This window comes from Sturnira hondurensis, unplaced genomic scaffold (genome assembly GCF_014824575.4).
Source record: "Sturnira hondurensis isolate 20B ecotype Veracruz unplaced genomic scaffold, ASM1482457v3 Scaffold0008196, whole genome shotgun sequence".
In the NCBI taxonomy this organism is placed as follows: domain Eukaryota; kingdom Metazoa; phylum Chordata; class Mammalia; order Chiroptera; family Phyllostomidae; genus Sturnira; species Sturnira hondurensis.
The window spans coordinates 12,819,369-12,832,727 of NW_028080827.1; the positions used below are offsets into that span (position 1 = coordinate 12,819,369).

The following is a 13,359-nucleotide window of genomic DNA, read 5'->3' on the forward strand; positions in this document are numbered from 1 at the left end:
TCTTAAAATCATCTCTGTATTACTTAAAATGTCCAATACAATGTAAATGTTATATAAACAGTTATTACACTGTATTGTTTAGGGAATGATAACAAGAAAAAAGCCTGTACCTGTTTAGGTACAGACACAACCATAGTAGGCCTAACCACACAGTCAGCAGCAACATAACATTTATTAACTTTTTGAGTATGTTTGATCCGGGGTCGGCCGAGTCCATGGATGTGGAATCCACAGCTATGGAGGGCCGGCTGTGCACAAAGTCTGACACTGCTCCCTCGGACGGTGGGGCCTGATTTCTCTCCGCTCATGTGTGGGCCGCACTGAGTGACTTGCTTCCAACGAGCAGAATATTGCAGAGGGGCAATCCCTGAGTCCAGGATGAGGACATGACGAGTCAATGCCTTGTGATTTCTGCCTTGCTCTCTCCTAGACCACTCACTCGGGGGGAGCCAACTGCCATGTTGCGAGCACATTCAAGCAGCTCAAAAGAAAGGAGCGTGCAACAGGGCCCTGAGGTGTCCTGCTAACAGCCTTGGGAGAGTGTCATCTTGGAACCAGGTCCTCAACTCTGACCAAGTCTCGGGACGACTGTAGCTCCCGTCAGCATCTTGACTACAGTCTCACCCCTGAATCAGAACCACCCAGCCAAGTCACTTCCCAAATGAGAGAATATGTGTCTACTGTGTAAGCCACTAGGTTTTGAACTAATTCACGACACAGTGAGGGATGGCATATACAACATCCCTACAAATTCAGGCTCAAAACCCAGACAGCCGCGCGACCACGGGTCCTCTGCTTCCCTGGTCCTCAGTCCTGCCTCCACAGGTACAGGGTTGGGCGAAAGTGGGTTCACAGCTGGGAGTACATGAACCACAGAGTTCATTCTTGTATTACTATTGATTGACTGTTGTATTGTTTTCCACACAAACAACTATAAAGCTACCCTGCCCTACCCTGTATACTGTCCACAAGAGGCTGTTGCCGTATTAGTGTCTTGGGGTAATTCTAGAAGTAGACCCAGGATTCAAGGATCCCAGGATCACATGGTAAACATGGGAGTAGTAAGGTAATGGCTAAAAGGAATGAACCAAAACACGAACACAAACCTTTAGTAGTTTTAACTCTTTCTGGCTACAATATGGAGCATCACCAGTGTCACCCTGTATTTACTTACATCTACCAAGAAATCAAAGACCCGGGCGTGCAGGGCCTTGGCGAGCGCGTCCCTGGTGTAACAGGCCTGCTCCACGTTGAGGGTCACATGGATGGACTCTGACTTGCCTCCCCACTTGCTGTCCATCTGCCGACTCGTTAGCTTTTCCTTCAACCGGTCCTGGTTTATCCCCAGGAGATATGCAGGGAATGCCAAAACTATAGAAAACAAAATAAACCAAGAATGTCATGCAGAATTTTAACAATGCATATTGCAAACACGTGGGCTGTGCGCACGTGCACACACACACACACACAAGATGCCGTCTTTCGTCCCCAAGAACTTTCTGTCCAGTGAAGACACTTATCAGCAATCCCACACACATCCATCCACTGTTTTCCCCAATTGTTCCATTTCATGAGTCAATTCCTCTGATGACCAAGACTTCCAATAACACAAACCAGTGAACCAAGAAGAAGGGTGGCAAACCTATCCCCCTGCTGAGATCACAGCTGAATGCCGAAAATGGACATCTCTCCGAGCTTGCATCAAGACAGCCGGAAGGAACTACATCAAGAAACATTTCTTTGGCTCTAAGTCTTGTTTTCTTCCTTCCTGACCCAGAGTTTCATGGCATCATTCCCGAAGAGCTTGAAGCACCTGACATTCTCAAACGAATGCAGTCATCACAACCAGTCCCGTATTTTTTGAGTAGTCACCTTGTATAGGGTTATTAGAGAGACAGGACAGGTCACAAAATATTGAAGACATCCTGAAGACAGTCCAGGGGAGACAAAAGCAGTCTGCCAAATAAAGGAGCCTTCGAAAAGTTAAATTTGTGACACAGACGAAGTCCGGGAGGAATTTTAAACAGAAAGATGTTACTCGCTGGGGGCATCCAGGAAGATGTGGGGTTGGGCGAGGTCCCAAAGCACGGACAGGATCTGTATAGATGCAGGAAGAGGGAAAGGACAATGGAATGTGTAGAGGTGAGGAGGCAGGAATGTAAGAAACGTGGTCGAGGTACAGCGATCAGACCGTGGCTATAGTGGGAAGTTAAGGTAGATGATTGAAAGCTTAGGACAAATTCCAATACTGGAAGTCATAGAATGGTCTGAGACATTCGGGCCGCAGTGAGAGGGGCCTGGAGGGCTTCAAGAGAGGGGTGTCACAAGCAGATTTCCCTGCGCGTGACGTATGGGATGAAATGGAGGGTGTCAGCGTTGCTCATGCCACAACCTACCGGCCCCATCCTGAGGCCATGTAGTCATGTAGTTTGTGGCTTTCGGGTAGCAAAGCTGAGGCTCCCATGGCCCAGCGACTTGTTGAGGCTGAGAAACTCTCCCAGAGGAGGGTTAGTGATACAAATGGGACTTTGCCCCTCTGGCTGAAACACACTAATGCAAGTGACACCATCCTTGGGAATGAAAGGATGCTCAGACTTTTTCCAATATTAATGAAAGATTTTTATGGGCACAAATCAAAATCCTAAACTGGAATATGAATCTTCTTTTCTACATAAAGCTCTACCAAAATTCTTTGATAAATGCATTTGGTTAAAAACCTTATTATGATAATGCTCAAAACTCACAAGCCTCCCACTAAAGGATGATCTGTTTGAATTTCACAGATGGTGTTAGAACGAACAGGCTGACATTTCTTAGTATATACCTTCCAGTGAGATGAAGTCAGTGATTGCATTTTGAAGAACTGTGATGCCAGAACTAGGTACTTGTTATCCATGTGAGCGTCTCACAGAAAGGCTCTGACTAGCAGAGGGCTTCCCTTTTCACAAGGGGCATGTGAACAAAATCAAGTGCACTCATTTGCCAATGCCATTTCCATGAATTTTTAAAATTAAATTTGGGGGAGTGACATTGGTTAAGAGCATCATTGAAGTTTCAAGTGTCCAAGTCTACAATACATCATTTGCATAATTCACTGTGTGCTCACCACCCAAAGTCTAGTCTCTTTCTGTCACCATATGTTTGCCCCCCTTTACCTTCTTTATCCTCTTCCTACCCAGCTTTACTTTAGTTTGAATGTTAACAGGTATGTTCAGGAACCTGGATGTGTCTTCCAATGAACAGCAACTTCCCTTTGCACACGGCAAAGACATAAGATTGGACACATGTAGGGTTGTTTGGTAAGAGCCACTCACCGAAGTGTCTGACATGTAAGAGGTTCACTAAGGGAAGCTACAATGTTGATTCCCACCATCACCACCAGGCAGACAGTCAGGTGCGCGCGTATCTCACTGGACACAGTGGTCTTCCCTGGTCTACAGTACACTCACCAGGACCCCTCCCTCTTCATGGTAACTACACAGTGAATGGTTCCATACAACAAATAATTTGCCCCACTTTGTCTGTTTTGTAAATGTGAGCTTCTACCAAACCCATAAGCATGCCAACGTGGGCACGAGGTTCAAATATTCAGTGAAAAAGTTTATGCCATTATCTTTATGATCATAGCTAAAGAAATACAACAATACGAGCTAAGTCTCTGGGTCCTTGAGACAAGACAGACAGGCGAGATGGAAAAAGAAACATGTGGTACACACTTCCATGGCTCACACCTCTTCTGTAGAAGAGGGCACCAGTGAAGGCCGACAGGCACTCGGAAAACAAGGCATGGAGTTCGGCCAAGAATCAGAACCACAGCTTAGGGAAACAGCAAAGAAATCTAGAGAGGAAATCCAGTACTTGCTTTGAAAAAAAACCTATGCCATGTGTTTGAAGAATAACCTTTTATGACCTCATATTTTCTTCAGTGGCTGCCGGGGTGTTGAAATTACAGGGCTGCTCCTATGGACTTCCCAGGCTGTGAATTTCCATGAGGGTATACGCGACTGGGGCTGGGTAAGAGCAGCGTGGACGCTTGGAGGCCTTGGGGAGGCAGAGGAAGGAGCAGGCCATGATTCAATGAAACATGCTGATGAAGTCTAGTTATAGGTCAAGTCTGGTATAGTTAATCAGACTTAGGAGGAATATAAAAGAACCTGCTGGAAAGCAGTGCAATGTTTCAGCAGATTTGGGTAATGCAGGTAGAGTTCTATTAGTGCCTTAAAGAGTAAAGCAAAGTCAGATTTATTATTTCCACTTACAAGAAATGGCAAAACAAAAAACTTTTTTAAAAAATAAAAATTCACAGGGCAAACAAGGGCATTGTTGCTTGTGCTCCCATTAATATTTATGTTGTATTATTTTCCTCCAATGAAATTCTTAGGTTAATTTGGATTTAATATCTTTTGGGCAAGACTTGTTTTCAAAATATCATCTCAGTGTTTAGGCAATGACGGGGCACAAGTGCCCAAGTGGAGGAGTGTTTGACCTCTCACTGATGTAAAGGTTTGACTCAGGAAATTCTACAGGTCCAGTAGTCGAAGGTCAGGTAACAGCAAAATCCGTCATTATTAATGACTATTCTGCTTCAGCTGTGATGGGAATCCCGTCACCCACACCCTACAATAGCTAGAGAAAGTTTGCTTTCTTCCATTATGAAAACATGGGCCAGCACTGCCCTCTACAAATTTATTCCACCGAAATACTCAAATATCAGAAACACAGCACAAACCAGGGTCTTCGTTTTAGTAGTATTCATCCAGTGTTGTAACAGCAGAAGACCTACACCATCTTCATGTCCACCCACAGATGATGAGTTCAATAAATTAAAAAACAGCCAAACAATGGAATGCCATGCAGCTACAGAAAAGATGGAGCTCCTCAGTGATTAATATAAAATAATCTTCAGGATAGAATGTAGATTATGTTGTATGTGCCCATTAATGCACAAGAGTGGGAAAAACAAGTGAGTATGTGTAGGTGCCCTGGAACACATATCCCATGAAAGGAAAGGAAGAGAGAGGAAACCCTGGTTCCCTGCCGGGAAGGGAACAAGCTGACTAGCAAAGTGGGAGCGTGGAGAGCTCGGACAGGGCGCCCATCTGGAGCACATCAAGGTGTTACCGAGGGAACAGGAAACAAAGTACTGGTGAGGGGGCACTTTTCTTTGTTACACCTCTTTGGTTTCAAGCACACCTTTTCCTCATCACCATCACTCCACCACCTCCAATCGGGCACTTGCCAATCCTGGGCCTGGACTCAGCAGGTGGGGGAGGCTACTTCTTGGCTCAAGTACATGGGGAAATGCTAGCTGTGTCAGAGCTGTGCCTCTCTTCTCCAGCATAAAGGGGCAGTAAAGGCTGGCACAATCCACCAAGGCCAGAGCAATCCAGCCCCTTCCACAGAAACCACCAAGACACCCACAATGACCAACTTGAAAGGCCGAGCGTGTTAAGGGCTCTCCCGCACACACACACACACATTTGTTAAATGGAAGGGCAATGTCCACAAAGTCTGGAAACAGAGTTTTACTGTTATTATTGTTAGCCCGTGTTTCTAGACTCTGGATACCCTGTAAATTTATTGTTTTCCATCCCATTCCTTTCCCTTGTAAACATAATTCATCTTGCTCTTTATCAGATGGACATCGGAAGTTAGCAGAACTTCCCTTTTTATCACAAAAGAAAACAAAAATATAAAAAAGAACCTTATTTGGAATGGAAATAGCCTCACTGCGCTGTCAGCAATGAGTGGGATACTATTTATTACTAAGCCTCTAAATTTATCATCCTTGAAGAATGCTGAGAAAGGAAGAAATGTCTTCCTGGGTGCTTGAAGGATGGGTGGGTGGCTTCTGAAAGCAGCCTGGGAAGCTGTCTGATGCCAAAGAGGCTGTAGTCACCCACCACGGTGCGTGCGTGTGGTAGATTGCGCCATGCACATCGACAGCTTCTCTGCAGGGAAAACTTGATTTATTCTTAAAGAGTAAAAATGATCATTCAGGTCTTCAGGCTCTAACTGCTACAGAGGTGACCATGAAAGGTGATCATTAGCAATATCAACACAATAGTCAACGTCCTTTTTCCCCCCATGTTCAGAAATCCAATCTCATCCAACCCATGGGACAAACTGAATCTGTGAGCTCTCCATATTCACATGTAGCCCACCCCTTGCTCTTCATGATCTTTAGGCAAATGTAGACTTTAATGATCAGTCACAGAAAAGATATTATTAGGAGACAAGTCCTTCGAGTTATTCAGCTATTACCCTAATCTTCATTAAAGTATCACTTTACTTTTAAGCCTAGATGTGAAATTCTGCTTCCCCAATGTTAATGATAAATTGAAACACATTAATTGACAGTCCGGGTGTAGCTCTGGCTTAGTTAATGTGGGATATGGTAGGAGAGGGGCAGGTGCGCTGGAGAGGCCTGGACCCTCCCGGGCCCTTTTGTTCTGCCACAGCAGCACCCATACAACTTCTCACCTCTCCCCAAAATACCCGGGTCGAGATCTAAGCAAAGGAAAGCAGTGGGTTACTTCTGATAAAGCCAAACAATGGTTTCCCCTTGTCCAACAACCGTGAGCCAAAGCTACTCACACTCTTCACTCTCCACTGCAGCATAATTGCCAACTTCTTTAAAGCTGATGTTTCCCAGGTGGAGAACGCCTGCTACTATCTGCAGCACCAGCGTCTGCTCCTCTGCAAAGATCCCGATCACATCCATTGCGTGCTGGAGGGAAAAACAAAAATTACCCACACGAGCTGGTCACCAGCTTAATGAATACACGATGAAGGAGGCCAGGGTTAGGTTGGGTGGGGCAGTGGTATGCGACTCCACGAGCGATGACAGCTGGAAGTCCACATAAGACATTATCCCTGACCAACACACTCACACATCCTTCTCAAGTCTCAAAATAGTGCTGGGAAGGCGGTTCAGTCCCTAGAGAGCACGCAATCCTCCAGGAATAAAGGCACAGAGAGCTGCAGGAGGGAAGGTGCTCAGCTGCAGCAGCAGCTGCACACGAAGTCAACAGGTCTGTCCTCATCCCTTGCTGCGATTCGGGGCCACCCCTCTTCCTCTAGGGACACTGGCATTGTGTCCAGCCGCTCCACATAGACTCAGAGGTCTTCCCTTTCACTGGGAGGACTAAGAATTGCTCGGACTTTCAAAAAAGATCTTGATTATAAGTCCCCAAGAGATCATATACAAACATCACCAGAAAGTCTTATTTCTGAGGTCCACAAAATTCAATAAAAGCAGCTGAAAGGCTTGAGTCTTCAATATCCATCTCCTAAAGGAACTATACCCTTAGAACAATGCAGGCCCCTTACCTACATTGCTTTACCCAGCTCCTTTGGGGCCACATGGCCTTTTTAATGTCCTCTCTTTTCCTGTCACCCAGGAATAACACCCTGACCCTTTCAAGAACAACTATCAGCTTCCTTCCAACTGTCCCTCCAAATGCCCATTCAGGGTCTCCCAGCTGGTTCTGGATCTGGGCTGACGATGAGCCTGGCTGGTAGTTGACTCAAAGGGCACTGGTGGTGCACTCCTTTTGGCTAAATGGGTGACCAACCCTCCTCCACAAAGTTCTACATTGACTTATTAACTTGTTTCCTGGACGATGTGACCCCTCGGTAATCTGCCTGGGTTCACCCTAGGTACCATAACGTACACAACCACATGAAGAGCATGGAGAGAGATCACACTCTGACCTGTACAGTGCAGAGGTGAAGAGAGCATTGGTGGAGAAAAGCCTGAAGGCGTTTCAAAATTTTTAAACCTCATTAAGATCCCAAGAGCGCTCTGCTTTGCCTCTCTAAGGAAACAGCTTGACAATTTTGCAAGTCACCAGCAAACAGGAATGGTAACTATATTACCCACAATAGATTTTATCTTTTCATCAGAGCTCCTGCAAGGGGGTAGTGATGCATGCGCTGTCATTTTTTCTTTTATCCATCTGAAGATTGTTAAGTGGTCCTTTGGCAACTGGGCAGGTGACTATTGAAGGGTGCCAAAACACGTGTTTTATGAAATGGATCACGTAGAGCAGAAGGAGGTGGAAATCTCACACTGTTCTTGGCTTGGCTAAGCTTCACTGCCCTTTCTACCGCAGCAACATCCCGTCTGCAGAGCAGATCCTATCTGGCACCATGCCGGCACTTACCAGAGTTTCCTGAAACTCCCGCCTGTCATCGATGTCATCTACCTTGTAGGACCCAGAGAGGCTCAGGTAGTAATAATAGTCCATGCTGGTGATGCCGAGGCTGTGCTTCTGTTCCGCAGAGGCGCCCTCGATGAGCTGCAGCAGGAGAAAGTGAGATGTGTGTGAGATGTGACCCTCCAAGTACTCAAAGGCACCTCATGGCTCTTGCTGCCTCTACCCCAAGCACAAGCAATGGGACTTTCTGGTCTTCTCTCCAAAATGCTCCGTGATCCTCATCTCCAGAATATGATGGGGTTTCAGGATTTCTGCTCTACTTGTGACAGCCCAAAGTCATGTCTGCAAGTTCTGGTTCTTAACTCTGATCAGACCTGCAAGACCGGAGAAGTTTCCTTTGTCCAGTAAGCGAAAGGCCTGCAGTGCTTCGACGGTGAGATCCCTCAAGAGAGTGGAAACCTGGCCAGATTATAATTACTTCATCCCTGCTCCACTGGCTTATGAGTGTTTAAAGTGGAGACAGCCCCTCCATGCTTCTCACTGCAGGGTGCATATTAGAAAACCACTCAGGTCCCGCACTCCCAAACCAAATGTCTGTCCCCGGCTTTTTGCTCGTCTGGTATCTATCTGCACCTTAGGTCTGAGCAAGACACTCATAAATTGTTCCCATCAGGGATGTGTTGGATATGTTTAACTATCAACTCTCGTGGGGAAGATGGGTTTGTAGTGTTTGCCAGTTTTCATGTATAACTACTCCTACCCTGACTGATTTCAAACTATTAAGAAAGCATCACTGAATTAAGAGATGGAAACAGATTTGCACAGCCCATGCAAGCCAGTTCCAGCACCCTGCTGTCTCCAACTCAACAGGATTTAGGAAAATAGAAACAGTTCCTATCCATACTTCTCCATTTTGGTCAAATTCCTCATGTCAACTCGGCATCAACCCCCCACCCCAAAATGGGGAACCTCATTTCCATTGCCAAGAAGTTCTAGGCCATCCCATGACATGGGGTTCCCTTAGTTTTCTCCCTAGTCTCTTTGAAATCTTTTTGTGCCACCCTCTTCCTAGCTTTCTCTTCTATGTTGTTTGTTATCTGAGAAAAACTTGTCCTCGTTCTCAGTCTCCTCCCCATCTACAGTGCACAGGCCCCCTCAGCTGTGTCTTCAATATCCTGCTCTAACTCTCTTCTACTTACAAACACATGGTGCGCTCTGCCTTCTGTAGAAGCTTTTCCTTGGCTCAGTGAACTTCTTCAAGCTGCAGAACCTACTTTCTCATCACGACTTCACCACCTGCACCCTGGCTCCTCCCCTCACCATTCTGATGAAATGGCTTCCGTGACTACTTTCCAGTGGCTACATTCATTCAACAGCCCCTTCCTGGTCCCCAGACCTCTGCCCCATGCCTCACACGCAGGAGCTCTGAGCACTGAACCTGCTGCACAGCCCCCAGGCCTTCCCCTGCCTTTCCTCCCCTAACTCCCTGGTTCCTCAGTCTGCAGACAGTCCCGTATACACATGGTTTTCTCTCCACGCTCACTCCCACAGCAGTCTCATCAATTTCACAGCTTCAGCTTTATTGTCAGAATCTTTAACTCCATCTTCTTCAAAGCTCATCACTCCCACAGCCCCTAGTCTGGCGGTTTCCAACCTCCGTTCTGGGTAGAGGACTTCTGAGGCAGGGTACGGCGGGTAATGGGCTGGCGTTTATTGAAAAGGGTCCTAGAAACAACTATAAACTTTGCTCTAGTGCTTAGTAAATAATATACTATATGTGTGATAGACAAAATTATTTTTCAATCATCTGTATGTGCTGCTTTGATAAATACAACTAAAAGTACGTATTACTGAATTCACAAAAGCTTTTGGTCATTTAGGTATTCTTTCAACAAACAGATACCAACTAAGAAGAATTGTTTGTCATCATCTAAGATATCTATGCAACTGATAAGACTAAACGTGAGCTACCAACACAGTTTAACCTCTTTCCAATCCAGTGATCTTCAAGCTGGAACAAAACAAAAATAAAACAAAAAATAGTCGCAGGGTATTCTTCCATGAAAATCTAATGTGGATACCCAATACATGAAATGCTAATATATAAACTTGTACATGAATTGTCTACGGATTTCTGCTCTACTTGGGGTAGCCTACTTGTGATATACAATATCATATTTAAAATAACTCTTAAAAACATTTTAAAAACCAGTTGAGTCAGATGATCACTGGAGACGGACAAAATTTAAAAGCATCTTCCACATTCTTCTAGCCCAGAAGTCTCCATGGCTTCTACGTATCTAAGTTAACATTTTCTGACCTAGCATTAAAGATCCATAGCCAATGGGGGAAGTAAGAGAGGGTAAAGAGGGGATAACTGGTGAAAAGAAAAGAAAAGAAAGGAAAGAAAAACAAAAAGATCCGTAGCCTATTTCAAGTCTTTCATCCCACACTGGTGAGGCCTGGCTCACACGTCCCCTGCTCTTTCCCGGCTACCTGACCTGCCCGAGGCGTCTCCCCTTGCACATTACCCAGAACTTCCTGAGTGACACCTTTCTCCTGAGCATTCTAGTCAAATCTCCCCACATGAGTCTTTATTTGGCAAAGAATCAAAATTTTGTTTTGAGGTCGTATCGACATTTCGTTGATTATTGAACTTTTTAGGAATTTTCATCTTCTCACCCCGACCAGAACTTACTCTCCTTTATGGTCTGGGCCATTCATTCCCAAAGTTCATTTGCACAGTGACTTACACGTACCACTGTGATAGACACTCCTTGGCTTGCCAGACTAAATTGTCTAAACCTGAGAGCTGACAGGGAAAAACAAACAGACAAACATACAAATGTGGAAAAGGAACAAGGAAGTAGGAAAGAAAAAAATATGAAGGAAAACCTGGTAAAATATGTGAAAACTCCGCTCTCCAGGGTTCCTCATCACCACCCTAGATTTTTCCAGAAGGAAGTTGGAGATCTTTCCGCCATCTGGTTCCCCACCTGGACTGAACTGGATTTCAAAGTATTTTCCCTGCAAGAAAGGTAAGGATTTCCTTTAGTGGTAAATAAACAAAAACACGTTCTAAATAGGCTTTAGATACAGTATATAACTCAGGAAAAGTCATTAATGATGCATTCTGAATTATTCCCAGTTCTGGTTTAGATTTTCTCATGCTTTCCTATCAGACAATGGCCCTACTCCCGTCCAATCACACAACTCTGTATCGAGAGAACCTATTATTCTAGCCTGACTAAATAAGGATTTGTTCTATGCCTTGCCCATTGTCCCCAGGCAGGGGGCTGCTTGCTAAGCCGGAAGCTGTAAAGAATGGGACAATCACACGGTCACTCTGATCTAACAAGAGTGAACTCTCCATCAGCCTCTCTCAGAAGAAGCAAACTTTCCCTCTGACAGACTGATTTTATTGGCTTTGAGCGAAAGCGATCTCTTTTACCTCTGGAGGATCTTATATAAATTTCTTATATAAAATAAAAACACCTGATTGTAAATAAAGTTCATTCCAGCTAGTGTGGGTGTGGGGATTTTTGTTACTGTTGTGGTTATTTCCTTTTACATGAATCCTAATAGGGAACAAAGGAGAACAGAGCCTTGGAATTTAGCTGGAAAAGGTGCCCAGATCAAGTAAATGACATTTCCCCCTTCTCATTAGAATCTAGCTTCCCTCCACTCTTCAGAAAGGTCTACATGGGTAAACGTAAATGAAGGAAAAGACGAGAGCGTGGGCGTGAAGGAGGGGTGTGGCCAAGGGTCAAACTGGAAAGCATGCCCAGACTAACTGTATTCACTTGTAGCATTTTAAAAATAGGTATGCAGATGAATTCCACCCATCTCAGAGCTGAATCCTGCCAGGCCGCAAGTCAGACTGGAACCATAAACTCAATACGGACAAGAGCACACTGCATACTTTCCCCACTGCCATAGCACCCAGAACCTGCTGAGCTCTGGTTAAATTACTTGCCGATTCCCTGTAACAGAAGGGCTACAAAAGCTTCCCTCTAATGGTCTATTTGTCTAAATCTGATAACTCCTCCCCATCCCCTTCCCTAAACAAACCCTAAAACAAGCACCCAGAAGTACCAAACATAGGGTGGAAGCACCAACTACTATCCTGATTTACAGTGGGCCCTGAGTAAAACTTGCTGAGCAAGATCCCCTGTGCTTCCCTTTGTTGCCTTTCTTCACCATCTTGTTTTTTTAGCATGTTTTTCTGGAGGGAATAATTCAGCGTCTGTCCATGTAACCCCCACTCCCCACCATTCTCCATCAAGAGGCAGTGAAATGAAACCCAACAGGAAATCACATCTGGGAAGGGCAGATGTTGTAAGTGGCGAACTCTCAAGTCCTTCTAGCAGTGGTCTGAAACCTTGGTCTCCTGTTAGAAAGACCTGGGGAGCCTTTAAGAAATGCTGATGTCCAGTGTCATGTAGGACAAGCAAATCAGAGTTTCCAGGAAATGGCACCCAGATCTAAGCAGTTTTAAGCAGTCTGGGAGATTTTTATATATGGTCAGGGTTGAGAAGCACGACTCTAATGTAACACACTTATACACAACACAAAATTGTTCTATAAAAGATAAAGCTTCTAAGAAGACATCAAAATGTTCAGTTTTCTTGTAGAGCAACCTGGGACAAAGGGGAAATTGTATAAAGACAAGATGTTACATTTTTAAAAATTAAACGAAAGCAAAGAATGACTCTTGTAATGCTTTCCTTTTTAAGCTAGGTGCTGGGTACACTGGTGCTCACTGTATTATTTTTAAAGTAGTGTCTGAAATATTTCATAATATATTTGAAAAATGATAAAATTTATAAGTGGAAATATATAAATTTTTATGATTTATACTTTGTGTCTATTTTTTAAAATGAAATTACCCACAATCCCATCTGATGTCACACTTCAGCCTCTTCCTTCAATCACTCTAATGATATATTCGAACTCTGACTTATAGGTAATTAATTATGTTTTTAAATTAAAATTTTAAATTACACTTTACATTCAATATTACTTTGTATTAGTGTCAGGTGTAGAGCATAGTGGTTGTCAGACAATCATATATTTTACAGAATGATCTCCAGATATTTCAAGTACCCACTTGGCACCATACAGTTATTACAATGTTACTGACTATGTTCTTCCCTCTGCTGTGCTATACGTCTCTCTATTCTCCAACGAGCAATGT

The 13,359-nt window shown here is 44.4% G+C and overlaps 1 protein-coding gene across 1 annotated transcript in view; it reads right to left on the reverse strand.

The window, feature by feature from the left end:
• Positions 1-13,359, reverse strand: part of MYO1E (myosin IE) — a 203,152-nt gene that overhangs the window by 65,426 nt on the left and 124,367 nt on the right. Inside the window, exons 7-10 of the mRNA XM_037054008.1 lie at positions 11,058-11,189; positions 8,169-8,303; positions 6,598-6,730; positions 1,175-1,371 (exon numbers count right to left, since the gene is read on the reverse strand). Of these exons, the coding sequence (XP_036909903.1) occupies positions 1,175-1,371; positions 6,598-6,730; positions 8,169-8,303; positions 11,058-11,189 (597 nt within the window). The remainder of the gene's footprint in view (positions 1-1,174; positions 1,372-6,597; positions 6,731-8,168; positions 8,304-11,057; positions 11,190-13,359) is intronic.